At 34.8% G+C, this 26,537-nt stretch overlaps 1 protein-coding gene across 1 annotated transcript; it reads right to left on the bottom strand.

The window, feature by feature from the left end:
- Positions 1-178: 178 nt before the first annotated feature.
- Positions 179-26,445, bottom strand: prlra (prolactin receptor a). The gene is made up of 9 exons (XM_077194134.1): positions 26,228-26,445; positions 12,678-12,771; positions 11,134-11,266; positions 9,500-9,669; positions 8,048-8,214; positions 7,103-7,244; positions 5,286-5,382; positions 4,169-4,238; positions 179-3,215 (listed from the first exon to the last, which is right to left on the bottom strand). Exons 2-9 carry the CDS (start codon positions 12,739-12,741, stop codon positions 2,232-2,234), a joined length of 1,827 nt encoding a protein of 608 aa, XP_077050249.1. The 5' UTR covers positions 12,742-12,771; positions 26,228-26,445; the 3' UTR covers positions 179-2,231.
- Positions 26,446-26,537: the final 92 nt, after the last annotated feature.

The following is a 26,537-nucleotide window of genomic DNA, read 5'->3' on the forward strand; positions in this document are numbered from 1 at the left end:
TTTCAACTTCGGGTCTATATGACCTATTATTTTTAAGCCCAATAAATTATTTTCTACTAAGCAATATTTTCCATGAACAACTCTATGTACTGTACATGCATTGGCTGATTTGATTAAATGTGTTTAAGGGCAAAATAAAAAGCCATCATTCTCATAATAACCAGTCCAACACACCTGAAACAGTCTGAGCATGTGTTTTAATGGTTTTGCTATGCGCTTTCACAAATGTTTGTTATGGAAAAACAGAACACAATAAGGATGTATAACAGAAGATGTATTATAGTCAACTTACATTGTTAACATCACAAGTTTAATTTCAGCACCTCCAGTTGTTTGAATTCACACACAAAAGACAGTAAAGAAAATAGCAACATTTTAAAAAGACATATTCTTAGTGTATGACAAGCTAAAGTTTTTGAATTTAAATTATTTTAATACAGCAAATGTTGATTAAATTGTGTTTGGTATATTGAAATCAAAAACTGATTTCAGTAACAAAGCTTGAATGCATATCCATTTGATAGCTTACTCTCAGATGAAAAGACTGACATATTATTTCACACTGTTGTCCTGAGAATTCACGTTAAATTAGATGCTGTTACAAACACATTTAGAAGATTTGCCATTGCCTGAGATAGAAATCTATTAAAGAATTGATGCATTACTTTGTCAATACAGATTTATTATGCATGAAACTGAGAATGTATGACTGTTGAACAACAAAGACATAAAAAAATGTTATGCTACTCACAAATCAACAAAGTTAGATTATAGGATGATTTATACTGTATGGCTTAGGCAAACCTTACATATAAATGCATTTTTACATATTATATATAACCATTTAATTTATTTTATATTTACACTTTAGACATAAACACATGTTTAGTGTGTTTAACTCTATCCAACAAAATACACACCAGTCTTCTCTCAGATATGTCTGCATAAGGCAACTTGGAGTTTGACTCTTGCACTGGCAAGGGCTGTTTCGTTAACTCGTCTCCATGTAACTGGTTTTTAATGGTTAGCGATTTGTGCATCAACAAGATAACTATCTGGTTATTTTGGAATGAATTAGTTTTATAAAAAATTTCAAATTATCTGTTTTATATGAAACATAAAAAATATGCGATGCTGAATTAATGGCTACCTATGATACACAGATTTGGAAAAATAGATTCTCACGGGGTTAACATTCAGAGAAACACAAATTCTTACAGCGAATAATTTACTTGGAAAAACTGGCAGTTTACTTTTTATTTTTTATTTTACACCTTTTGTGCCTTTGTGTTCAAAATCAGTGCCAATAACATTTATAATAAATACATTCGGCAGAAGTGTTTAAGCGAGTTTACCTCCACCTGAGAGTTGTAAATATCAAAGGCAAATTTTACAGTTTACAATCAGTTCAAATCCCTTTTTTACATTGCATGAGTGCACCTAAAATATGAAGACATTTTGAATTGTACGGCTGAAATTACACTATGTTTCCAGAATGAACATCACAATATGCAAATAAATACTATTAAATTTAAAATTCATTAAATGTGAACACTTTAAATACCCCGATGAGATTATTATGTAACGGAGGGGGAGGGGCTAACAGACTCTGATGTTGAATGACAAAATAACCTTATAAAATTCATACACAACACGATTGAGAAAATAGTGCATAAGTCCATAGTGTAAAGTGTGTCGTTTGAGACACAGCTAAAGCCTAAATAGCTATTTCGCTATTGAGTAACATATAGCCAAAAGTACAATTTGTACCAGAGATGGAGAATTCTTTTAGTTGGGAATTTTGCATAAACATATATTAGTAAATAGGATCCATTTTGATTTCATGTTAACTTTAAAGACTTCAAAACAGTTCTTTTAAGTGTAAAAATAAATTTTTTTTGGTGTTTATAAGCTTAACCTCATCAAAGTACACAATCTGTCAAAGAAACCTCTGTGACTTCACAGCTCTTTACAACGCTCTACAAACTGCACACGTAAAGTTCACAGCGCACAGACCCTTTTCAGAACTCAGCTCTGAAACAAGTCCTTCTTGCTTACATCTAGTTAGAAGTATCATTTGTATAAATATAAATCCTCTTTCTTAAACCAATGTAGCAAGATAAAGCGCTTCTTTTAGGGGTTGGCATGAGCTGTTGACAATTTTATTGTTTAGGGTATTGTTTTTGCTGCATTCGAGGCAGATTACATCTCTGCCTTCATGCACTGGACCATTATGTGCTATAGGGTGGCATCAAGACTGTTGAATCCACATAACCGTTTACCATCACCCTCACGCCTTCCTGTGGCATGGGACTGTACGATTGGTGCACGGCAGGTTTGCGGGGGTGAGGTGGTTGCTGGCTTGTGCCATTATCAGCCTGGGTGTAATCGTCCACACACTGATGGGACGTTTCCCTTTGCAGAAACAGAATATTGTTTGATGTCACTTCTCTGACCTTGCTGTAGTCCTCCCCGGTGCGATCGGACCCTTCAGCCTCATGGTTAGGGTCTGAAAGTGGCCTAAGCAGTAGCATATTGTCCGGGTTGACCCTCTGCACCTCTAAGTATTCCAAGGAACATGACGGAGGCACGCAGGGAGAAGGAGTGCCGGAGCCATCCCGATTGAACTGGTTGTAGCTTTGGGAATGTGGGCAGGCCGGCTTGCTGAAGTGTCCCTCCTGTGGCGGGATGTCCTGTTGGTTAAGCTGGTGGTAGTTGCTTGCCATTGCATGTGGTGACAAATGGCTGAGGATCTCTGGGACGCTGTGGTAGGCCGGTCTCTCAACTCCTACTTGGTATTGGTGGTGAAGTTGAGGTTGGGGAGACGAAAACACAATTGGCCAGGTCTTGACACGTCCATCAGTGAACTCTGGAGAACTGGGCTCAGGGCCCTGGCTTTCACTGCTTTCAGTTGAAGCCCAGCTCGTTTCTCCATGCTGGCTATACTGATGTTGATTGCTTCCGCCTCCTTCCCGTCCCTCCATGCACTTCTCCAAAAGCAGGGTGCGACTGTCGCAGCTGCCCCGGCCGGAGTCGCAGTCTGATGGGCTTTTGGACTTCATGCATTCCTCTGATAGATCTTTACCATCCAGTACCAGCTCTTGCTCCTCATTGTCGTACACCTCAAGGTACTCCACCAGTAAGTCGTCATAATCGGTGGTTGGAGGGAAACCTTGGATCACCAGAGAGTTGAACACTTCCTCTGATTTCCCGCTCTGTAAAGAAAGCAAAGCATTATTTTTGAAATAACTGCACTTCAAATAATGTCAAAGGTTTTGTCATAATATCAAAACCTTTATTTCCTCAGCACATGCTATCCCATTAATGAACTTGTGAGACATTTTTAGGGGTATGAAGATTATTATAATTTGTTTTCTGAAGCATTATGGATTTTTGAGAAAAAAAAAGTTTTCCTTAGAAATTGTCTTCCTCAGTCGGGATTTAAAAGACTATTATGAACTGACAAAATCTGAACTGAATTGAGCTGGAAAATGACACTAACTTTGTAACATCGACACTGTTATTGAACTGAATAATGTCACTATTGTCTTCACTAGAGCTGCTTATAGCTAAATTGAAAAATATATTAAAATGGGTGCTCTATCAACAGAAGAGGAGGTGCAACCAAAAAAATCTAAAATTCATGAAAGTTAGGAAAAGGTGCAGCACTCACTCTTAAATAAATTCAACTTTAAAAAAGTTAAAAAACACATGGCGTTTACTCGATGGTGGCCGAAACGTCACATGTTTTTTTTAAACTATTATAGCTAAATTGAACTCATTTCATAATTGATGAACTTTGCAACATCAACACTGATATTGTTGAGTATGTATTGTATTACAGCTGAAATTTAATTTGTTTCATAATTGATGAATTCTGCAACGTTAAAACATTACTTTCCTGTTTATTACTGTGAAGCTGCTTTGACACAATCTGTATTGTATATACATTTATATTTATATCTGCTATATAAATAAATGTCACTTGAATTGATTGAAACCTTCAATGGTTGCATAACACAATACTTAGCAATCAATCTTCGCTCTGGCGTTACAGCAAACACATTCAATCGTTCTTAAAGAGTCTATCTTTAAAGCTAACTTGAAAACTTTCAAAGATGATTTGGAAACAGGCTCTTCTGAGTTCCATGAATGACCGTTTTATTACCTTGAGCAGCTGTTTGTCGAATCCTTTGATTTTCGGTCCAAGAACAGGAGGCAGCAAACAAAGCTTCACACTGAATTCAAATATATTTTAAAAAAACACAGAAAAAAACCCAAAAAACAGTGAGATTCTACACATTTATATTGAATTCAACATTTTGCTCAAAACTGTTATTCAAAGCTTAAATACATTTTAGTAGATAAAATGTAATCATTTGGATGATTTATTTAGATAACAATTATTATATTTTCCTAAGGTGTTTGATAGTAATTGGTCTTCATTTCTTTGTTAATGCATGGTTAAGAACAATGTCTATCAACAAATGCTTTTCATGCATGATCATAATATAAGCACTATGGATACTGAAAAGGGATTTATCTACAATACGGAACAAAAGCTTCCACGTGTCCCGACAGGATTAAGAGATTAATTTTGGATCCAGTTTGTCCTTGTACTATTGAGAATCCCTCACATTATTTGACCATGTAATTAGTCTATCTTTTGTCTATTTAAATCTAAGTTGAGAGAAACTGGCCTAAAAACTACATTTCAGAGTGAAGTGAAGTACTGCAAAATCTGGATCAATCCTCTAATGGCAGTTTAATCCTACATAATAAGCATTTGTCAGCAAGAACATTGTGTATAAATAGCCAGAGCAAATTTGATTTCAATCACACTAATAGGTATGAATGAACTAATAGGTATTTGCCAATGCCAGGATAAAAACAGAACAAAATGCAAAACTAAATAGATGAGATCTGAACCAGTGAAATATAACTGTAAACAAAAACAATACATTCATGTCCCTAAAGGGACATGGTGAAGAAAAAAAATATGAGATGGGAGGAAATTTTATTTGGCAGTGCTTTTGCGTTCTCTCGCAAATGTTTTGCGTTCCACCGACAAACTTTGCATTCAGTCGCAAAACTTTTGTGGTTTTTGCGTGCGAAAGCAAAGTTTCTCAGGGAACGCAAAGCATTTGCGAGAGAACGCAAAACCATTGCCAAATAATCTTTTTCTCCACCACGTCCCTTTAGGGGCTCCGTACATTTAAAATAAAGTAAAATAAATTCAAAATTTAGGGCTGAGTGGTGGAAATGTTTCAGCCTCAAAAACGCACCTGTTTTTATTTATGTTCAGCGCCCAGATGAGGATGAGGATGATGAAGACAGAGAAAATCGTGATTATGATCCACAGCGAACGCTCTCTGGGTATATCTATACAGCACAAACACAAAAACAGGAAATGGCTATGAATACATTTACATTTATCTGACGCTTTTATCCAAAGCAGCTTACAATTGCTATATTTCAGAGGTCGCACGCCTCTGGAGCACCTAGGGGTTAATGTCTTGCTCAGGGACATATTGGTGTCTCACAGTGGATTCGAACCCGGGTCTCTCACACCAAAGGCATGTGTCTTACCCACTGCACCATCATCTCTACTGCAATTTGTTTTTTACTTATGACACTGGATTGTGGCCAGTGACACACAGTACTACCAAAAATGAAAAAGAACAGGAATTGGGTCACTGCATTTAAAAAAAAAACCCAAAAATACTATGAAAAAACTCTCAAAATAAACTAATTGGAACAGTGTTGTACGTGAAAATGCTGTGAGCTGGAAACAGGCTGATCTCGGACTCATTTTGCTCTGTTTCATGCTTGCCGTCGTCAGGTGCGACTCCCACCGGGCCTGACTTCACGGAAGCTCCAGGGCAACTGAGGCCCAACAGGAGCTGCAGCTCAAAAACATTCGTGGCTGAGGTTGTGCTAGCCGGGCAAAGATGAGGTCATAACTCCCTGGAGACACTGAAAGCCTGTTGGTACACCCTCTAGAATTCTCTGCTCTGTTAGATAGATATGCATAGAACAGATTTGCATAGAACACATATTTTCAGATGTTACCATTTTTCGCATCATTGCTGGTGCAGGTTTTTATGTTAAACAGTTTGAGGACTGAAAATCTGAGATTACAAATGTAAATTAAACCAGAAAATAATGTTTGTAAATAATAATAATTGTAACTTTCAACTCCAACTGTTATGCTGATATGCTGAGTTTAATTTGTAATAGTTGTATTAGATTTGCATAATGTAGAAAACAATTAATTTGATAAAAACATAAATAAATACAAATAATATACACAGAGGGTCAAACGTTTGGAATAATTAATATTTTTAATTCCACTTATGCTCACAAAAGCTGCATTTAGTAAAAACAGGAGTTTTGCTAAATATTCTTACAATTTTAAATGAACTGTTCATATAAATATTTTAAAATGTAATTTATTTCTGTGATGGCAAAGCAGAACATTTATTATTAATATTATTTTCAAAGTTGAAAATAGTTGTGCTTGCAAAACAAATTTTAGGGAAACAGTGATACACTTCCATTTAATTGTTTGGGGTAAGTAAGAAAAAAAAGAAATAATTATAAAAAATTATATTTTTAATTCAGCAAGTATGCATAAAATTGATTGTCAATTGAAAGTGTTAGTAAAGACATTTATAATGTTACAAAATATTTCTATTACAAATACATGCTGTTCACTGGAACTTTCTATTAATCATATAAAATGTATTACAGCTTCTAACATTGATAATAATAAGAACAGTTGTTTTAAATTGTAATAATATTTCACAATATTACTGTTTTTTTCGATCAGATAAATGCAGCATGCAGCATCAAGCATATAAGACTTCTTTCAAAAATGTGAGTGTGTGTGTGTGTGTGTGTGTGTGTGTGTGTGTGTGTGTGTGTGTGTGTGTGTGTGTGTGTGTGTGTGTGTGTGTGTACACATACACATACACATAAACATACATACATATAAAATCTACAGCATTTTTGTAACAAAAACACTCAAAGAAAAAATATCTCTAAAAACATTTATTAATGACCAAGTTTACTTTAAAAAATGAAAAGAAAAAAGACATACGGTCAGGCATTTTGACGTAGCTGGTTTGGGTCCACTCACTCCAGAACCCATGATCAGGTTTACATCGCACCTGGACCATGTATTCTTTACCAGGGTGAAGACTGAACACGTTATAGTACTTCTGCATGCCAGCATCATACTCCTACACACACATAAAGAGAACACTTAAGATCACTAATCAATATGAAAATATATTAAATATATTTATTTATTAATAATAACAACTTTCTTCATGTTTTTATTAATAAAATGTCTTAAAAATATGTTGATATGTTGTTGGTTGAATTCAGATCAAAATAAATATTTTCTTCAATGTTTATGCTGTTAACTCTTAAAATCAAGACAATCGCAGCATCAGCAATGATCATCAGTTACGTGTCTCAGTTCATAGAGCCAATACTATTGCTCTTGGGTTACTCTGTCACTAGGCAATCATTACTGTTCATGCCTCTTTCTTACTGAAGCACAGCTTTTGGGATAAAAAAACCCAACAAATCTGGTTTGATCTAGTCCTTGTTGTCCTGCATATCTAGCCTCCCTCAGGTTTCTGCGGACTAATGAAGACATAAACCCGGGCTGGGACAGTAAATGATTAAACTGCTTTGTGTAACAGCTGATTTAATGTCGACTGGCTGTCCAACTGCGTTCCATTCATTTATGATCTTGGATAAAGTCACAAACAAACAACTGTTAACTATTTTCTAGTCTGTTTGTTAATATTTAAAAAGCTCACATTCAACAAGTTAGATGGTAATACCAGTCCATCATATCAAGAAAACAAGCACGTAAAGTACTGTATGTTGTGAAGATGGCAAACTGCATACTAATTGTTTCCTCTAGGTGGCTCAAATCGAAATAGTCCAGTGCAAACAAGGTAATAAATCTAGACTAATCGATAATCAAACACTTTCTAAAGAAGATGCACAGATTTGTTTTTCAACCCACCTCCCATTCTTTATCTTTTTCTTGTTTAACTCGTAGCTGGTAAAGTAGCGTGATCCACCCTGAGCGGGTGTCTGCGGTTTGTGGTTTCTCCCAGGTCACTTTTACAAAAGGACCCTGGTCTTCATAGACCACTACTGCTGTGACGTTCTCTGGAGTGTTTGGTTGAACTGTGGGTGAAATAGAGAGGACAGGATGGGATGAGCAAAATATACAAGAGGTAAACCTACTAATGTGATAATATGATCCCGTGATCCCCATTTTTTTTAGGATTCTTCGATGAACAGAAAGTTTATTTTTTTTGAAAGTTTATAGTTTCATTTATTTGAAATAGAAATATTTTGTAACAATGTAAAAGTCTTTGCTGTCACTTTTGATCAGTTGGATGCATCCTCGCTGAATAAAAGTATTAATAATAAAAAAAAAACAGACTCAAAACTTAACATAATATATTACAGACTGTCAATATATTAGGACAAAAAAAGAGTTCAATATGACTTTTATAAGACATGTGATCACTTTGTATGAGGAACACACAGAGATTTGCATCATTCACTGAAAATCTTGCCCTTTACTGTAGCTTTCAAATCTCATTTGCTTATATTACAAACCAGTTTTTGAGTTTGACAGCCCCTAGTAACTTTTATTGCTTATACAGAAAAGGGAAGCTCTGATGTTTGTGTGTAACAAAAATGTCATGCAGGTTTTTGAATGACATGAGGCTGAGTAAATTATGACATAATGTTCATTCTTGGGTGAACTATTGATTTCGAATTCCGTACATTCAGCAATAACTCAGAAAACTAGTTTTTTCCAGATTGAGGGTAAAAAGCTAGTTGACACCTAATAAGGTCAACCCAAGTGACCTTTGCACACAAACCTGAAAACTTGCTGAAGGAGGATGAAAGAAAGAACAGAAAGTGTGCTTCACATTGTGAATGAGTGTTTCGCCCCTTCAGCATAAATAAAAAACGTAGTTAAAGTTTAGTCTCAGTTATAGTTGTACATATGAGTTAATGATAAGAAGGAATTGGACTGCACAAATTGTTAAGATCAAAAGAACTTGACATGTCAAATTGTGCAGGAACTAAAAATAAACCCATAAAATAAATTAGATTGGTAAAAATGACCCTTTTCGCTTAATGCGGGAGAGAACATGACAGACGGAAACTGTGTGTAATATTTTATGACCCAAACGACAGAATAATGTTCTTTCGCAACAGTGATTCCAGAAGGGCAGCAATAACATTCCTCTCATTGATGACTCCACCGCAATAAAATCTGCAACAGTGCTCTGTAACATCCAATATGCACTAATAAACGAAATTACATACAAATGACACATTATGCAGGAAAGAACATAACGTGAGAGCGGCGGATGAAGAGAAATGAATGGGAAGGGGGTGATACAGTACAGGAAGAACCAACAGATGACAACATACAGTATAAGCATACCTATATAGGCCACGTCCACCTCCACAGGCTCTGAATTATTCTTCCCCAGGGCGTTAGTGGCCACCACGGTGATGTTATAGTTGACCCAAAGCGATGTGTTGTTTTTGTTGAAGAAACACGAGTTCTCGCCCGCGGTTCTGTAATCCGGGCACTCGTAGACCGTCTGGGAGCTGAATATGAGAGATATCAACAGACAGATTTACACTTAATAACTGAAATGATACCGACACCAGAATAAAAATACATTCTACAGCTAGTTTGTGTCTGAACACTGTGACAGCATGCACATCCAAAACTGAAAACAATATTTTGATGATAAATGTGCCAGCCATAATACTCAAAACTCATGATGCTACCATCAAAATATGAACTAAACTTGATCAGTGTACTTTTCATTTACTACGGTATGTTTGGGCCAAAAAGAAAACGAGTTTCTCAGTGTTTAGTCCATGTCTATTAGCTTTGATACTAATACAATTGATACAATTCAAAGGTTTGTGCTCAATAATATATATATATATATATATATATATATATATATATATATATATATATATATATTAAGAGATCATTTATTTTAAAATTGATCAAAAGTGACAAATAGTTTTACATTATTACAAAAAAAATCTATTTCAAATAAATACTGTACATTTGAACTTTCTATTCATCAAAGAATCCTAAAAAGTTTATCACAATTTCAACAAAAATATTAAGCAGCACAACTGTTTTCAACATTGATAATACGAAATGTTTGTTGAGCGGCTAATCAGCATATTAGAATGATTCCTGAAGGATCATGTGACACTGAAGACTGGTGTAATGATGCTGAAAATTCAGCTTTGACATCGTAGGAATAAAATTACATTTGAAAATAAAATAAAAAAGTTATTTTAAATTGTAATAATATTTCACAATATTTCAGTTTTTAATATATTTTTGTTAAATAAATGCATTCTTGGTGAGCATTAGAGACTTATTTCAAAAACATTAAAAACAATCTTACCGACCCCAAACTTTAGAACACTAGTGTAGTAGTGTACTCCTTAAAGTTGACAAAATAAACCTTTTATTGCAGTAAATGTACAGTCTTTCTGGGAAAATGGACCAAAAATATTGACAATTCATCTTCCCTGAAGGGGTGTACGAAATTTTTTGTAAATGTATCCCTACAACATTACAAGCTCATTTCATACTGCACCCTTGAAATATTAGAATTCAGCACATTCTTCATATGAGAACTGTACGAACATGAATTCTACGAACTCCACTTGGTGTGAAATTACATGGTATTACTATAGGTTTGATATGTTTGTTTACAGTTCATGCCGAATCTCAAAGCCATAATGTTGTCATAACACTTCATGGATCTGCTCTGGTGAAAATCGGAGTAAATTATATTTGGCAGGGTGTGTGGGCACGTTTGTGTTGGCTGAAAGCAAGTCATGTATATATTTCTGATTATTTCCCATATGAGCTCAGAAACAGACAAATAAACACATGGCAGAGAATATCTACTTTAAACCACTCATTACTGGAGAGGAAAGGGCAAAAGGCAAGACAAAGAAAAGATGCGCATTAAACACTGAGGCTAGAAAGGAAATGGCTCTAGAAAAGGAAAAAGAATAGAGACTAACTTTTCTAGGCGGTAGTAGAGGGCGTAGGTGGTTGGCAGACCCCCGTCATCTCCCGGCTCCCACCAGCAGGTGAAGGTCTCCTTCTCTGGAGAGCGACAGCTTGTGAGTCTGGGTTTGCCTGGGGAATTGACACCTGCGGATATATAGTGCCCATTTAGAGTGCATAGAGAATCCAGAAGTCTAATTCGCTGTTTGTTCCTTCGAGATTTTCCTATGGGGTTTTACAATGTTGTTTTTTTTTCAATTTATGAGTAAAATAAAGTCTGTGGTAAACTTAACTTGACGATAGGCTACTATGACATTTTGTGTTACGACGTACACTGCACGCACTCACACCCTAAGCTTTTCTAGTTACTTTTTTAAAAACATACGTTTTCAAAAATGAACATGGCTTTTCGCTATGGGTGTGTGCAATTTAAATTGAAAAACCCCATATGAAAATCTCAAAGGAATTATTATTATTATGGAATATTGTATTTTTTATTATAAATGATTTATTCGTGAACAATTTCTTTTTTTAATGAATGTGCACTTGTAATCTTTAATCAAAATAACTTTTTCACACAACTTTTTTTCTGATGATGCCTGAATTTTTTCTTGTTCAAAAAGCCATTTCACTCTAATACACGTCACAATAGGGAAGAAAAGTCTCTCGAATTCCATTTCATGCCAACTTTTACATTTTGTAAAATAGATCTTTTTCTGTGCGCAAGACTATTTGTATGTAAATTATGACATTAAATTCAAAGGGAAAATGAAGGATTTACACCAATTTGTTTGCTTTGCGTTGCATTAATGATATACTGTTCACGAATATACTAACAAAAAAACTACCATGGTATTCTTTTAAGCACTTTAGAGAACCATGTAAATACCATGGTACTTGAATATGGCAATCATTCAGTACCACAGTATGTATGCATATACTATAGGATATGTTAAATATTAAAAGTACAAAACCGTAGACTAAGCAAAATTGGATGACAAGTCCATACTAACGTTTAAAAGCCTGGGGTCGGTAAGATTTTTTAAAATGTTTTTGAAATAAGTATCTTCTGCTCATCAAGGCTGATTTATTTGATTAAAATACAGTATAAACAATAATATTGTAAAATATTATTACAATTTAAAAGAACTGTTTTCTGTTTGAATATATTTTGCCATTTATTCAATGATGTAAAGCTGAATTTTCAGGATCCCTACTCCAGCATATTAGAATGATTTCTGAAGGATCATGTGACACTGAAGACTGATTTGGTGCTCAAAAAACATTTCTTGTTATTATGAATGTTGAAAACTAATTTTTTTTTTTTTTTGATTCTCTGATGAATAAAAAGCTTAAAATAAAAGCCTTTATATGAAATAGACATATCTTGTTTTTACTTTCATTTTAGGTCAATTAAGTGCATCCTTGCAGACTAAAATATTCTCTTCTTTACAAAATCTTACAGACCCCAAACCTTTGAATGATAGTGTATGTGTGAAAATGAAGTTAGTCAGGTTGTACTGCTTACTGTAGGTTCATAAGCAATAACACTGCTCACCTGCTGCTTGTGATATTAAATTGGCAATAATGGTCCAGATCAGCAAGGCCCCAGAGTTCCTCATTGTCCCTGATGGCTTCTAAACGCCTTAGATCTGTCAGTGAGAGATAAGAGAGAAAGCAAGATATTAGATCTTTATGACTTCCATTGGCATAAATACTGTGAAAGATGTTTATACAAAATACATCTATTTAAAAAAAGCAAATTAAAAATGACAGACAGACTTAATTTGCTAATGTTGTCCTATGGTAAAATACAGGTTGTTGAGGAGAGCAGATACATTTAACAGATACAACCTGATTCTCACGTGTTAATGAGCCTTCTGTGTTTACAGTATAAATATAAGATCACGTTCATGTAGGGTTGTAACGGTATACCGGTATGGCGGTTTATCACGATATTGACATATATGATTATCATATCGTGAACATTTGCTTATCCAAGGTTTTGGAAAAAAAATTAAAACAGATCTCACCAACACATATGCAACTTCTATCCACTTGAGCTAAGACTCCACCCATACATGTAGAGTAGAGAAAATGTCTGAGACAGAGGTTGTGAATTCTAATCTCTTTCCCCCGCAGAAATAAAAGTTGAAATCTGCAGTGTGGGAATACTTTGGGTATCCGAAAAATGAACGTGGGGTTTTCCTTGAAGGTGGATATCCAGTTGTGTCCAGAAATGTGGACGAAGAGTGGCTGCAAAAGGAGGATACGTCGAACATGTTCTCCCATATTCGCGAACACCATCCCTCCCTGCAGATAAAGTTCCATTTATAACTCAAGGCCGTATTATTTCCATTTGACGCAGATGTCACGAAAAATGCACGATTTGATAGATGGATGAATAAATCTAAAATATAGCTGTGCAATAAATCAAATCGATATACGAGTGTGTGTCAAAAAACTGCTATACTGTAAATCTATATTCTGTAGTGAGTGTGACGCTCATGGTGTTTAAAGCGTCTGCCGTCTCACTCACTATATGAGGACGTGAACACATGAACATATCCAGAGCTGCTCTGAGAGAAATAAATGAGCATTTCATAATTTTATTTAAAAGAATCATCGTCAAATACACTCTTGACTGAAACTCATAGGAGTTTAGTACAACCTGTCAGACTCATTAAAAAAAGTTTGTTTTAATAAACCATGTTCAACCAAAAAACCCTATCAGTTTTCATTCATTTTAGGGTCATTGTAGCTGATGATTATAATAATATTGATTCTTTAATACCGTATAACGTGAAACCATGATATTTTCTGAGACGATTATCATACCGTGAAAATCTCATACCGTTACAACACTACGTTCATGTGGGACTATAACAATGAAACAGACACTGGACAAAACAAGAAATAATCATTTGGAAAACGTTCTACTGCTTACAAACCAGAGCAATAAAATAATGCCTCTTCTTTTTGAATATGATTCATACACACAATGTTTGTTTTTTCAGATCAGATTTCATTATTTTTGTTTAAATATTTTTCCTGGAACAAAGTGTTCGTTCTCCTGAGAAACTTTGCTTTTTTGCCATACAAGTCCATACATCTTTCAACACTTTCTTAATCATTAGTTCATTCAGTTCTTATCATTTTAGAGAACAGGAGCAATTCAGATCAGTTCAACTCAAACAGTAGTTACTATAAAAAGCTACTGTCTATATTTCATGAGGTTTTGCAGCCAACTGCCAACCAATTAAAACTATGGCGGTCATCAAACTGCCACTTTCTACATTTTACATGCAAAGGACCATGTAAAAGAGCAGTATATCTTAGTGTGGGAATTTTCCTACTAGTTTTATAGTTTACAACATGACATAGACCTTGAGGCAAAGCTTTTAAACGTACTTTTCAACATCACAATGGAAAAAAAGACTTCTATTGGCATATGTGAAACTTCCAGTAAGAATTGCTCAACTCATAAAATAGGCAGACAGATCCATGCCTCCAATCAAAGGTCTAAAGGTCTACGGAAACTATTTTCAACTTTCAACAAATAGTCAAAAGTTATGCTACTGCAAGATATTAAACTTAAATAGGGAATAGGATTACATTTTATATCAGCTTTTTTATTTACTATTTATTTATGTTTTTGGGGGTTTGCTATTGTTATAACCCCATTATATATATTTTTTAGAATATACAGATTTCCAGGTTCAAAGTTTATCTATCTATCTATCTATCTATCTATCTATCTATCTATCTATCTATCTATCTTTTAAATTGTAATAATATTTCACAATATTTCAGTTTTTAATATATTTTTGTTAAATAAATGCAATCTTGGTGAGCATTAGAGACTTTTTTCAAAAACATTAAAAACAATCTTAATTTGTATTTATTTATTTTTATAAATGCTGTTCTTGTGAACTTTCTATTCATCAATGAATCCTGAAAAAAATGTATTACCTGTTACCACAAAAATATTAAGCAGCACAACTGTGTATTTAGTTTAGTTGTGGTCATAATTTCACTTTCTTTCCATTTCCTTTGGTAGAAACAACGAAATTGGAATGGAAACAGGAATAAAGAAGAGCAGCAGGACAAAAAAGGAAAGGTCAGAGCACAAAAGGTGAACCTCTCTAATGAATATTCATGAGGAACCTGAGCAGCCAAGACACGCAAGCTACATGCAAGTCTAGTGATTTTAGCAAATCACTGATCATTTTTAGCACTAATGTTACTTAGTGCCAAGTCTTAGAGGGCCAAATAGAAACAACAGTTAGAGAGATTTGAATTAAGGGGGTCTAAAGTGTTCAAATGCATACCAAACATGGGTGGTTGCCTACCTGGAATCACTAAAACACATACGTCAGTTCAGAAAAAGTACAGACAGTGCAATTTAGGTTGTGGAGATATGTAGTATTTTTGTCAGGAAAAACTATTCAGAACTTCTGAAGTATGTTGCCTACGGCTTTGAATCAACTTGCAAAGACCTTAAAGTTTGCCTGTGCATGTAACTGAGCTCTGTAAAGTCCAAATCTATTGTTCATCTTTCCAATTGATGCCCTGCTCATTCTAATAAATCTCATATACTGTAGATCACAGTCATATACGGATGATGTCACAACCTATGCACCTCTGATCTAACCTCATTTGTATAATTCATAGAAACTTGTCAAAAGAAAACAAGTACTGACTCATACTAGCAAACATGATTAAGACAATTCTCTGGAAACTAAAAGGACATGAATATGCATTACCATTTACCAGCATTTTGTTTTGCTAAGCATTTAGCCGTTAGCTTGAGAACATGACTGTAGAACACAAGCTAATCAATCAGTTTGTATTTTCTGCTTTGGTATGCAGGCTCTTTTTTCACCTAACGTATCAGTTTCTGTCAGCTTTACGATATTAAGTGCTACCGGTGTAAGCTTGGAAATAATATGCAAATACATTTGGCATCTGACTCCTCCGGAATTGGCTCAATCCCAAGCCTACCATTAATCTGATGACAAAAATAAGCACCAAGCACATGAAATGCATGATATTAGGACAGCAGATTAAGATCGACATAAACATGACGGATAGAAAATGAGTGAGAGAGAGAGAACTTTTATTTCCCCTGGTGAACAGGGTGGCATCACAGATTTAAAAAAAAAAGAAAGAAAAAAACTTCTCCAGCTGGCATTTTCTCCATATCTGATTACGTAAGAGATTATATCATCATAACAGAAAGACCAGGTCCAACTGTGTTGGCCTTCATTCCATCTCGATGCAAAGTGGAACAGTGCATGACACTGCCATGACACAAGCTGGCAGCCCAACAGCGCCTCAATGAGTTCAACAAGCATGACGATTGAAGGAGGACACTAGCTTGTTGTTGTTTTTATTGCGAAAAATTGCAACTTAATTGCAAATTAATATGCTGATTTGGTGCTCAATAATATCAAGTACTATTGACACTCAATTATTAAAGACCCCCTGTGATGAAAATCAAGTTTTTAATGTTGTTAACATGTCTATGTGGTGTATTTAATATACCTTAAAACAAACTATGTGCATATTTATCAGTCAACACCATTGCAGAGTATTTTCTCCTTAAAAATGCAGCCTCAAAAACCTACTGTCAAAAACAACAGGGTTGCCAGGTTTGCCAGCCCAATTGCTTTTCAAAACCTGCCCAATCACAGCCACGTTGAAGTGACCTTCAAGGTTGCAAAAACGTCATTTGGAATTCGCTGATTGGCACTACTACTTCTACTTCACTTTCCTCGCTTTTTAAGCTTGACTATTGCCACCTAGTGATAAGTCATACAAATTATATAACATAGAATGCACATAAGCCATCATGTTTGTTTTCCTTTGTTTTGTTAAAGTATTAGTAACTAAACAAAACACAGACTAAAAAAAGTCAGTGGTTTTTAGTCCACTTCAAAACACGGACAAAAAAAACCCCCATGCAGCTACAGTGCAAAAGTAGCCCAATTCAGCGGGAAATCCACAGGTTTGGCAACACCGCAAGTAACCAATCCCATCAGCGTGAAGGACGGGGCTTTTTCCTATCACAGTGAGATATGATGTATATTGCGATGTTATAATGGATGTGTTTCTAATGATGCTGATTGTTAGAAGACTCTGACTCTGAGATGATGAACTGGTACATGGTTTGTGTAACATTAGCAACACATTATTAGCTGTTTGTTAAAGTAGTCAAGCCAAAGGTGAATCATATCAATTATGTTATGTATCCGTTCTGATACATCGACTTGTAAACAAGCCTGTATAATTCACTCTTACCATTCTGAATCAAACATATATGGCTGAATTAAACCAGTATTTCCACTTGGCATTGTGTAGCGTTTTCCACAGTAAAGTTGCCTGAGTGGATCAGGTAGTCCGAACTGGTGTGATTAAGTGAAGGCGGGGACCAATTTGCATATTTATGGTTCTGTGTATACTAAATGAAGCAAGAGTGTAGTTACATTTAAGCTATTTTATGGCATGAAGAAATTGTTTTCAAAGGAAATATGTCATTTTGATTATCAAAGATGAGTTTTAACCAATGAAATCATTACTAAATTCAGAACACACAAAAATACTAGCACTTTTAATAAACTGTCTCTAAACTGTCATCTAATTGGTTTGTTGTGTAATTGGCAATTAGCAAGTAAAGATATAAAGGTGTGTGGATTGCTGACCCTTTAATCTTCAAAACAGATTCCTGGGACGAGTTTAATCCAGTATATCAGAACCGCATAGCACACAGGGGCATGTCTGACTGCGATGTGCATATACTGTCATTTATTAGGCCTATGTAATCAAAAAGAAAATTATTGTTGGTCTTCGATCATAGCACATTATTTCAATGCAATTATGCCAAGAAATGAACATCAAAACAAACAGGTAGAAGCAGCCTTTAGCAAGACCTTTCCAAAGATGACAACCCAGAAGCATTGATCTTGCATTGATTTATTGACTTGTATAAATGTGGTGAATGCTTGTCCATTGGCAAACAAATGGTGCACTCTGAACTGTTGCAGAAAAGGCACTGACAATCAATGCCTTGTTACTTCTTAGTCACGTACAATGAAAATTCAGACACTGTGGTGCCTGTGGTGACAGCAAGCAATAATATTATCATCTAGTAGTAGAATCTCATCTACCACTCATTTGTCGTATACGTTCCTGTTGGCATTATCCACTGTCTAACGCTTTGATTTTAAGAATGTTCCATTTGATCTGATAATTGGCATTAGAAGATTGCCTCCCTACTGTTTACAGCTATCTTACATAACCTCCAAGTGGGGGTAAGCCACTAAGCCAGGCGAACAGTAGCAAGCATGGGCTTGTTGACAAGTCGGCACGTATCTAAAGATTATCTAGCAAGCCGCGCTCTCACCCACCCGCGACTCTTGTATTCCATTTCTGTCCCCTATAATTCCATAGATCGACCTCTGAGAGGTCTTGCTGGCATTAGGAATTAATGTTCTCAGGTTAAAGCTATGAAAAGATCTAGGAGGATTACCTGACCTAATTTTTCCTTATCATTTTATGTACAGAAGGTTTTACATTTAAACTTTGCATTGCAAGGAATTAAAGTGGACCTAATATGCTTTTTTACTTTTTCAACTTTCTTTAGTGTGTAATGTTGCTGTTTGAGCATGAGAAATGTCTGCAAATTTACAAAGCACGAAGTTACTCCAGAGAGAGTTATTCTCTATATCAGTTCTGAACTCCCTAAAACGCCTTGACTGTAGTTTTGAATTTTCTACCGAGAACAAACACATCACAATTTTCCTCATTTAAATAATTACCGGCCAAGGAATATGCTAAATAAAGGGTGTGAGGCCTGGTTGAGTTGCGTTAGTAGTGTGTTGTCAGCATGTCCAAGACATTTTTCTTTTTTCAATAATGCGGTTATGGTAAGGAGTATAATATTTCTGAAACACGCTCGAAGTGGTACACCAATCACAACACACTGATCCAGCAGACCAATCAGAACACACTGCTCTTTCTTTTCGGAAGGAGGGGGTCCATAGATTAGAGACATGAACTAAATAAAGTCTTACTGACAGACTGTGAAGAGAGGTGCTGCATCAATTCAAGCATGAAAACCTACTCGAATTGAACCCAAAAACAAAAACAAGACTTTTGTAAAAGGGCATAATAGGTCCACTTTAAATTATTGTATTAAACAACACGGGCTAATGTATATTAACTATATAGTTCAGAAACTAAGTGCATAAATATAGAATATGCGAATATAGAATGCAAACCTGTCGGAATGTTGTCAGAACTATAGCATCTGTTTTTACTAACTACACATAAATTAGGCCGAGGGCCGTGAGAGAGCGGCACGTATCTCTCACAGAGGAGCGGAAGCATAAAGGAGGAGCAACAACAGTGGAGATCGAGAGGCCTGGCCTGGACTTGTGTTGTGTTTGTTATATGTGACAGCAGTCATCCGTGAGGGGCTGCTGTGTTTTACTTTCATTTTTGTATTTGTTTTATTTTGTTGCTAAAATTGTATAAATGTTCGCTGGTTCCCGCCTCCTTCTTCACATAACATCTATACTACGTTAAAAACGGGTGCATGTCTGTCATAGTTTGAATATTTTTGCAGAGCAATGAGGTTATATGGGTTGTTTCAGCACAAATCAGGAGATAGCTTAGCAAGTACAATTTTCCATTTAAAATTACCATTTAACCTATCACTGAAGATGGTACAACATCAGCTCAGTCGAACAGATGACATGGTGCGTAGTCATGGCAATAAAATAAAATGTATTTTGCTTGTTCCTCTTGGTGGAAGAAAAAATGCCATGGTGATGAATCATATGACAGCAGGAGTGCATTAGAGAGTAGTGAACATAATTGTATGTTTGCTTCAGAAAATCCACACAGTTTATATGCAATTAAACTCTATAATATTTTACTCTGTATGTCTCAAACGTATTTGACATGAAAATATTGCATTGTAGACAGAAAAAAGAAATCTTTGAACTTATTTTTTGGAAAACAACTTTCCTATAACATATTAAAAATAAATTAAACTGGAACAAAACTGCAAACAAATCCAGTATATTTTACTAAACATTGAAACTTCAAAATTCTGCACAAATCCAAGTATGCTTTTTCACATTTTGGGATGTTTGGGATCTATAAACTGCATGTTGTCACATGCCAAACGTCTGCCTAAGAAACACAATTAAAGATTTCCTAGAATGGGGCTGTCTTTTAAAATAAAATGTTTGTCTGTTAAGATATTATCCAGAATTTAGTGGAAAACCTAGCAGGAAGAAATTCTCAAAGAGTTTCTCAGACAGAAACTGAAAACTTTCACAGTTGGTTAACGCTTTTTTTCAGTTCAGACATTTGTCTACAATGTGTTGTTCTTTCAATTGCTCTTTTCTCCAGCCCCCACAGGGAAACTCTGCACCAGCTGCACAATACATAACCATCCAACCCACCTATTCTTTAGAGGTGTGAGCGGCGGTGTAGTGTTGCACTGGTGGGTGACATAGACCTGAGGTGATCGGCCATGAGCCAAATCCAGACTAATGTTAGGGATTAGGATCAAGATACTGTTGACGGATGGACCTGTGTCTTTGGGGACATATCTAGTCGTCCAGGTGGGTGGCGATGACTGCGTAAGACTAATTCACAGCAAATCTCTAAAGTAGTCTGTCGTCATTGAGGTATAATCAGATCACATGGAGGGTGTAAACTCATGATACATTAATAATGACACCTGGCCCGACAGATATAAAGCTAGCTACTTGTTTTAAAATATTACGTCATTAAAATAACAGGCTTGTCTTTTTTTAATTGCCTTTTTGTTAAAAGTATAGTTCACCCAAAAATTACCATTCTGTCATCATTTACTTACTCTTTTCTTTCTTCTGCAGAACGCAAAAGGAGAATTTTTCCCCATACAATGAAAGTCAATGGGGTCCAAAACAACATTGAGAAAAAAATAAATTTTCAAAACTTGCTGAAATTTCTCGAATTTTGTGAATCAAAGAATAAAACCGTCATACAGATTTAGAACAGTATGAATGTAAGTAAATTATGACACAATTGTAATTTTTGGGTGAACTATCCCTTAAAGAGAAAACATTCACTTTAATCATATAGTTATATGAATTAGTTTCCCCAAATTGTTTGATTTTAATGTAATTTAATATTTGATTTGTTACATTATATCAAAGAGGTGCTTTTGGCCCTGAGATATACTGTAATGTAAGTGAGCGGCATTATGAATCAGTCTCATCTGAATTTCATATAAAATCATGCTATTTACAAGCTGCCTAAAAGAGATACAAAACACAAAGAAAAGGAGTATCACGTGTACTGCACAGAGCCCAAAATACACTTCGTTATTATAGATATACATCAACAATTGTTATTGTTGATGGAATAACACATCGCCTTAACAACTGTGAATCTGTTAAACGGTGAAACCAGTCGAACTAGCTCTCTAACATCTTCTCCTGCAGACAAATATCACCACTTGTGTTTGTGAATTCATGTTTCTGCAAGACTGAGGATTCAATCATGGTTGCAATGCTTTCCCCAAATTACTACATTTCAGCATTCCATTAATCTGCTCATTATATAATGCACTTCAATTCAGCACTTCACTAATTTCAGAGTGGCTTTGACAGCTTGGTACAAGGTGTTGACATTAAAGGAATAGTTCACTTAAAAATTGTAATTCTGTCATAATTTACTCACCCTCAAGTTGTTTCAAACCTGTATGATTTTCTGTCTTCTGCTGAACACAAAGGAAGATATTTTGAAGAATGTCAGTATCAAAAAGTTGATACCCCATTTGATTTCCTATTGACCTCCATAGGAAAATAAATACTATGGAAGTCAATACATCGAGTAAATAAAGACAGAATTTTCATTTTGAACTGAACTTTAAATTACTTGCATTCAACTAATTGCAGTGAATTACCTGCCAGACTGATGTTCCATTTTTTTAAAGAAAAAAAGCTCTTTTCTTATGGTCACTTTTGTCAAGTTCCAAAAAGGACAAAAAAAACTATAATAGTCCACAAATTGCCATAAAAGTAGTCCATGCACTATATCAAGTCTTCCGATACCATGCAATGGATTTTTAGAAGGAACAGGATAGAATTTTAATTATTCAATGAAAACCATCCTAACCACCGAAACTCTAATCTAAACTGCTGTTAAATGCGAAACAGCTTTGGGAAATTATAATTTAGTGTTCCACTGAAAAAAAAAAAAAAAAACAGGTTTGCAACAACATGAAAGTGAATAAATAAAGTTTTGGGGTGAACTACTACTGGCATGTAAAAAAAAAAAAGTAACTGCTATAGAAAGACAAACTGAGTAAACCTACAAATATTATTCATTGTGCAAACAATGACTCAACAACATCATCGCTCTGACATGGGATCTGTTCCAGACATGATGATGCCAAGCAATAAAAGCATGCAGAGGTCAATGAGTTAATCAAGTACACAGCAAATAGGTCAATGCTGAATAGAAGCTGAAAATTTAAGAGCAATATATATGAAAAGCTGCTTAAGCTGGCTTAAAGGGGATATGTGTAAGAATTTTCATGTATTAATCGCTTTTTTATTGCCAATGTGTGAACAGCAAAACATGTAACAAAACTTGAGACCATCCAGACTTCCTGTTGACTATGAAAGCCTATAGACAGATTTTTATGTGAAGGAAAATCAAAAGCAGGCTCTAGTCCAGAGAGCCTCTCTTCCGTTCAATGACACATGAAATGAATGTATATACAATGTTCAGGATAATGTCGAAAGAGCAATTCTGTAATGTAACGTCATTGTTTCGTGGATTCATTCTAATAGTCTCACATACCCAGATCTGTATATTCTATAGTCTCAAATGTATAATTTATGATCAAACTACTGTATCATAAGTGTAATTTGAATTACCTCATTTGTCGACATAATGCGGGTGAATTGGAGAGCTTGTATCCACATCGCTATGATCAGATGCTTTCTTAACTGCTGCTTTCTCACCGCTGTCATTTTTGTTACGTTTTTATTTTATTGAGAGAAAGCATGCATGCAGCACACATTTTATCAAGCACGCATGCAGCACATATTTAGGTATTCATCTAAATGTATATATATATATATATATATAAATACAGTATATATATATATTTAAATGCAGTATGTATATATATATATATATATATATATATATATATATATATATATATATATATATATATATATTTATTTATTTATTTATTTATTTATTTATTTATTTATTTATTTATTATTTTTTATTTTATTTTTACACCTCATGGCCATCCAATTCAAACTGTTAGTCACATTTCCCAGGTACACTTTACATGCCAGATACACTTTACATGCCTTATTGCCGCTATGATCCAGGCCCTCAAGGTGGCTCTTACCGACAAAAGATAGACTATAATGATAGCAGGAGTTTTATTAGCCAGCTCAATAAACAACTTGAGCGATATGCAAGTGTGTTGAGCACTCTCACTGATACGATCAGCTGAATGGCCGCTTAGGAAGTGGCATGTAACACTTTAATCAGGTAAATAAGCTATTGTCAGATCTTCCGGTGTGTTCCGCACGTCACACACAAAGCACTGGGTTTAATACATATAAATATCAAATTACTATTAAGTACAAAAAGATAAATAGAAAAAGCTGATTTCTGCTCATACTGTACACTTTATCTGACCTCATATCATGCCCAGTGTATCAAGATGAATAATTAAGATTATTTTTATTGTATGACTACAAAAAATACCAGAATTTCCAGTTTCAGTTTCAGTAATCACGTCTAATATAAATAAGTCTATTTATATGAACTCAAGCTTAAGGCAAACAATACATCCAAAAAACAAGAAACAAAAAAACATTTCAAAGAAGATATTTTGAATAATGTCGGTAACCAGACAGTTGATGTACCCTATTGACTTCCATAGGAAAAAGAGACTACTTTGGAAGTCAATGGGGTCCATCAACTGTCTGGTTACCGACATTATTCAAAATATCTTCTTTTGTGTTCAGCAGTAGTAAGAAACTCACACAGGTTTGAAACAATTTGAGAATAAGTAAATGATGACAGAATTTTTTTATTTTTAAGTGAACTATTCCTTTAAGACATATTAACCAGCGGTTCTGAGTGGAACACTTCTGTCCCAGTTTAGGGAAAACTGCCAATATTCTAATCAATATTAAAAAGAATATTTTCTTTTTGTTGTCTCCACTGTTCGAATGAGATCTCTGCCTCTGTTTGAATTGCATAACAGACATAAGGATCAAATATGACAGACACCAAAACAATATTTAACTCTGAAGCATTCACCCATTATTAAAGTGTTGACACTCATTGTCGAATTGGAACCATGAAGACTTCACAGCCATTCTGTCCTCTTATGCCCAGGATTAGACCGATCCAAAGCTCATTACACAATGAACGCCTATATCAGCACTTTCCACTCTTCAATATAATTAGACTCTAAAGCCCTGCTCTGATTCTGGGCCATGTGAGGTAGCTTGATGATCCCGACAAAATCAAAAATATTTAAGTCACACTTTACATTACACTGCCTGTTAAATGTATAATAATGAGCACACAATGATAACGCCTGCTTCATATGTAATTGCATGCAGCAAGTAAAACATGTTCCTGAATCAACATATTTTGTTGATCCTGGAACAAAATTCCTGTTTGAAACTTTAGTCCTATATCTCTAAACCTAACTCTACCAATAGATTATCCTCAAATTAGAGGGAAATGATAGGTGATAGCACCTAACCCTGGTTGTGAGCCTAAACTTGACATAAACTATAAACTACTGATTCGGGAACATGTTGTTCATGGTGTAATCACTTACATTGATTCACAATTCATTCATATTAATTCACAACAATAAATGCACTGCATATAAACTCTTTCATGTAAGAATATTGTACACCCTGATTATAGAATTTGACAGAAGTCACAGTTTGTGTTCAAAGCAAAAACACACCAATCACACTTGTGCGCCATTTCAGAAACACACTTGTCCTGCATGGAATTTTAGTATGAAAAATCAAGTTCAAAATCAACTTATAAATAAAACATGTATAAAAGTAAGCCTTCTTTTAAAAATATACATACTTCAATTGTATTGTAAAATTCCATCAAATCCTTACATATTATTCATATTATGAATTAAGAATTTTAAATGAGTAAAAAAAATACAGCTTAATAAAACAATTTTAAAAAATCAAGGGAAGGGAAATCAAGGGAAATACAAGGGAATGGACCATTTGATGATGTGATCTGTATTCATAAATGTAAAAAAAAAGAAAAGAAAATATGTTTAAATGTATGAATACCAATCACATAAACTAAATGGTCCATTCCCTTAAGATTTATAAAAAAAAACAATGTATTTAGCTCAAGTTTATTTTACTTATTTAAATTCCTTAATTCATAATATAAATAATATAGGATTATTCAAGGATTATTCAATTCAATTTGATGGAATTTTACTATAGGCTACAATTGAAATTCGTACATCTTAAAAAATCTTAAATATTTTGTGTATATCTATCTATCTATCTATCTATCTATCTATCTAGTCTATATATATAGTTTATACATAATAAAACTAGAGAGATTCATAGAAATGGAGAGAGATTAAAGATACGTAAATATAATATAATACAAAGAAATATTACTGCTTAGTGTAGATAGAGAGATATATCTATCTGTCTAACTGAATAAAAGCAGTTAACTCAGATGCTATGAAGCACACTTCATGCTAACTAACTAATAACTAACCATATCAATAGTAAAGTTTATTAAATATGAAATATTTAAAATAAGTAGATAAAATAGTATTGCAGAATTAAATATTGCAGTTCAGTCAAATATTTCATCAGAACATTTTTTACCGTATATAAATAGCCTATACTCTCTTGCATTATAAACGATGTTGCGGTACTTAAGCATACAAGCATCTTTTCTTATTCGAATGTTAATTCTATTCAGTCAAGAGCATTCGATACAATGTCTTCGAGATCTCAAACAGTAGAAAAGTAGCAGCTCTGCACTTACCTGCTGTTCATAGAGCTCCTATAATCCCTCTTTAATGATCGTGCTATCAGGATGGCTACATTGAACTGGCTGATTTCTGCTTTTCTTGCTTATGTAACAGCCCGCTCGTAAAGCGTAGATGATGTCTTGAGCAGACGTGTGTTCCTACAGCCCTCAGGTATGTCAAATCAATATGCCTCCGGGTGATGGGCATCTCCTGTCTAACAGGTCTGTCTGTCAGTGGGCGTGGTCTCGATCGTTCACCCCCTCCCACACAAACTCCTCCCACTTTGCGCTCTGTACTGAGAGTTGCCTACTGAGAGTGCGGTCA

The sequence above is a fragment of the Siphateles boraxobius genome, unplaced genomic scaffold, assembly GCF_051911475.1.
Source record: "Siphateles boraxobius isolate OS27281-9 unplaced genomic scaffold, OSU_SipBor_1 11, whole genome shotgun sequence".
NCBI lineage: Eukaryota > Metazoa > Chordata > Actinopteri > Cypriniformes > Leuciscidae > Siphateles > Siphateles boraxobius.

Excerpts from the sequence above, each read along its gene's own strand:
- prlra (XM_077194134.1), bottom strand. The coding sequence starts at position 12,741 with ATGAGGAACTCTGGGGCCTTGCTGATCTGGACCATTATTGCCAATTTA. Across the intron at positions 11,267-12,677 it reads TTTAATATCACAAGCAGCAG|GTGTCAATTCCCCAGGCAAA; the intron begins GTGAGCAGTGTT and ends ATATATCCGCAG. Across the intron at positions 4,239-5,285 it reads CTGAACATAAATAAAAACAG|TGTGAAGCTTTGTTTGCTGC; the intron begins GTGCGTTTTTGA and ends ATTTGAATTCAG.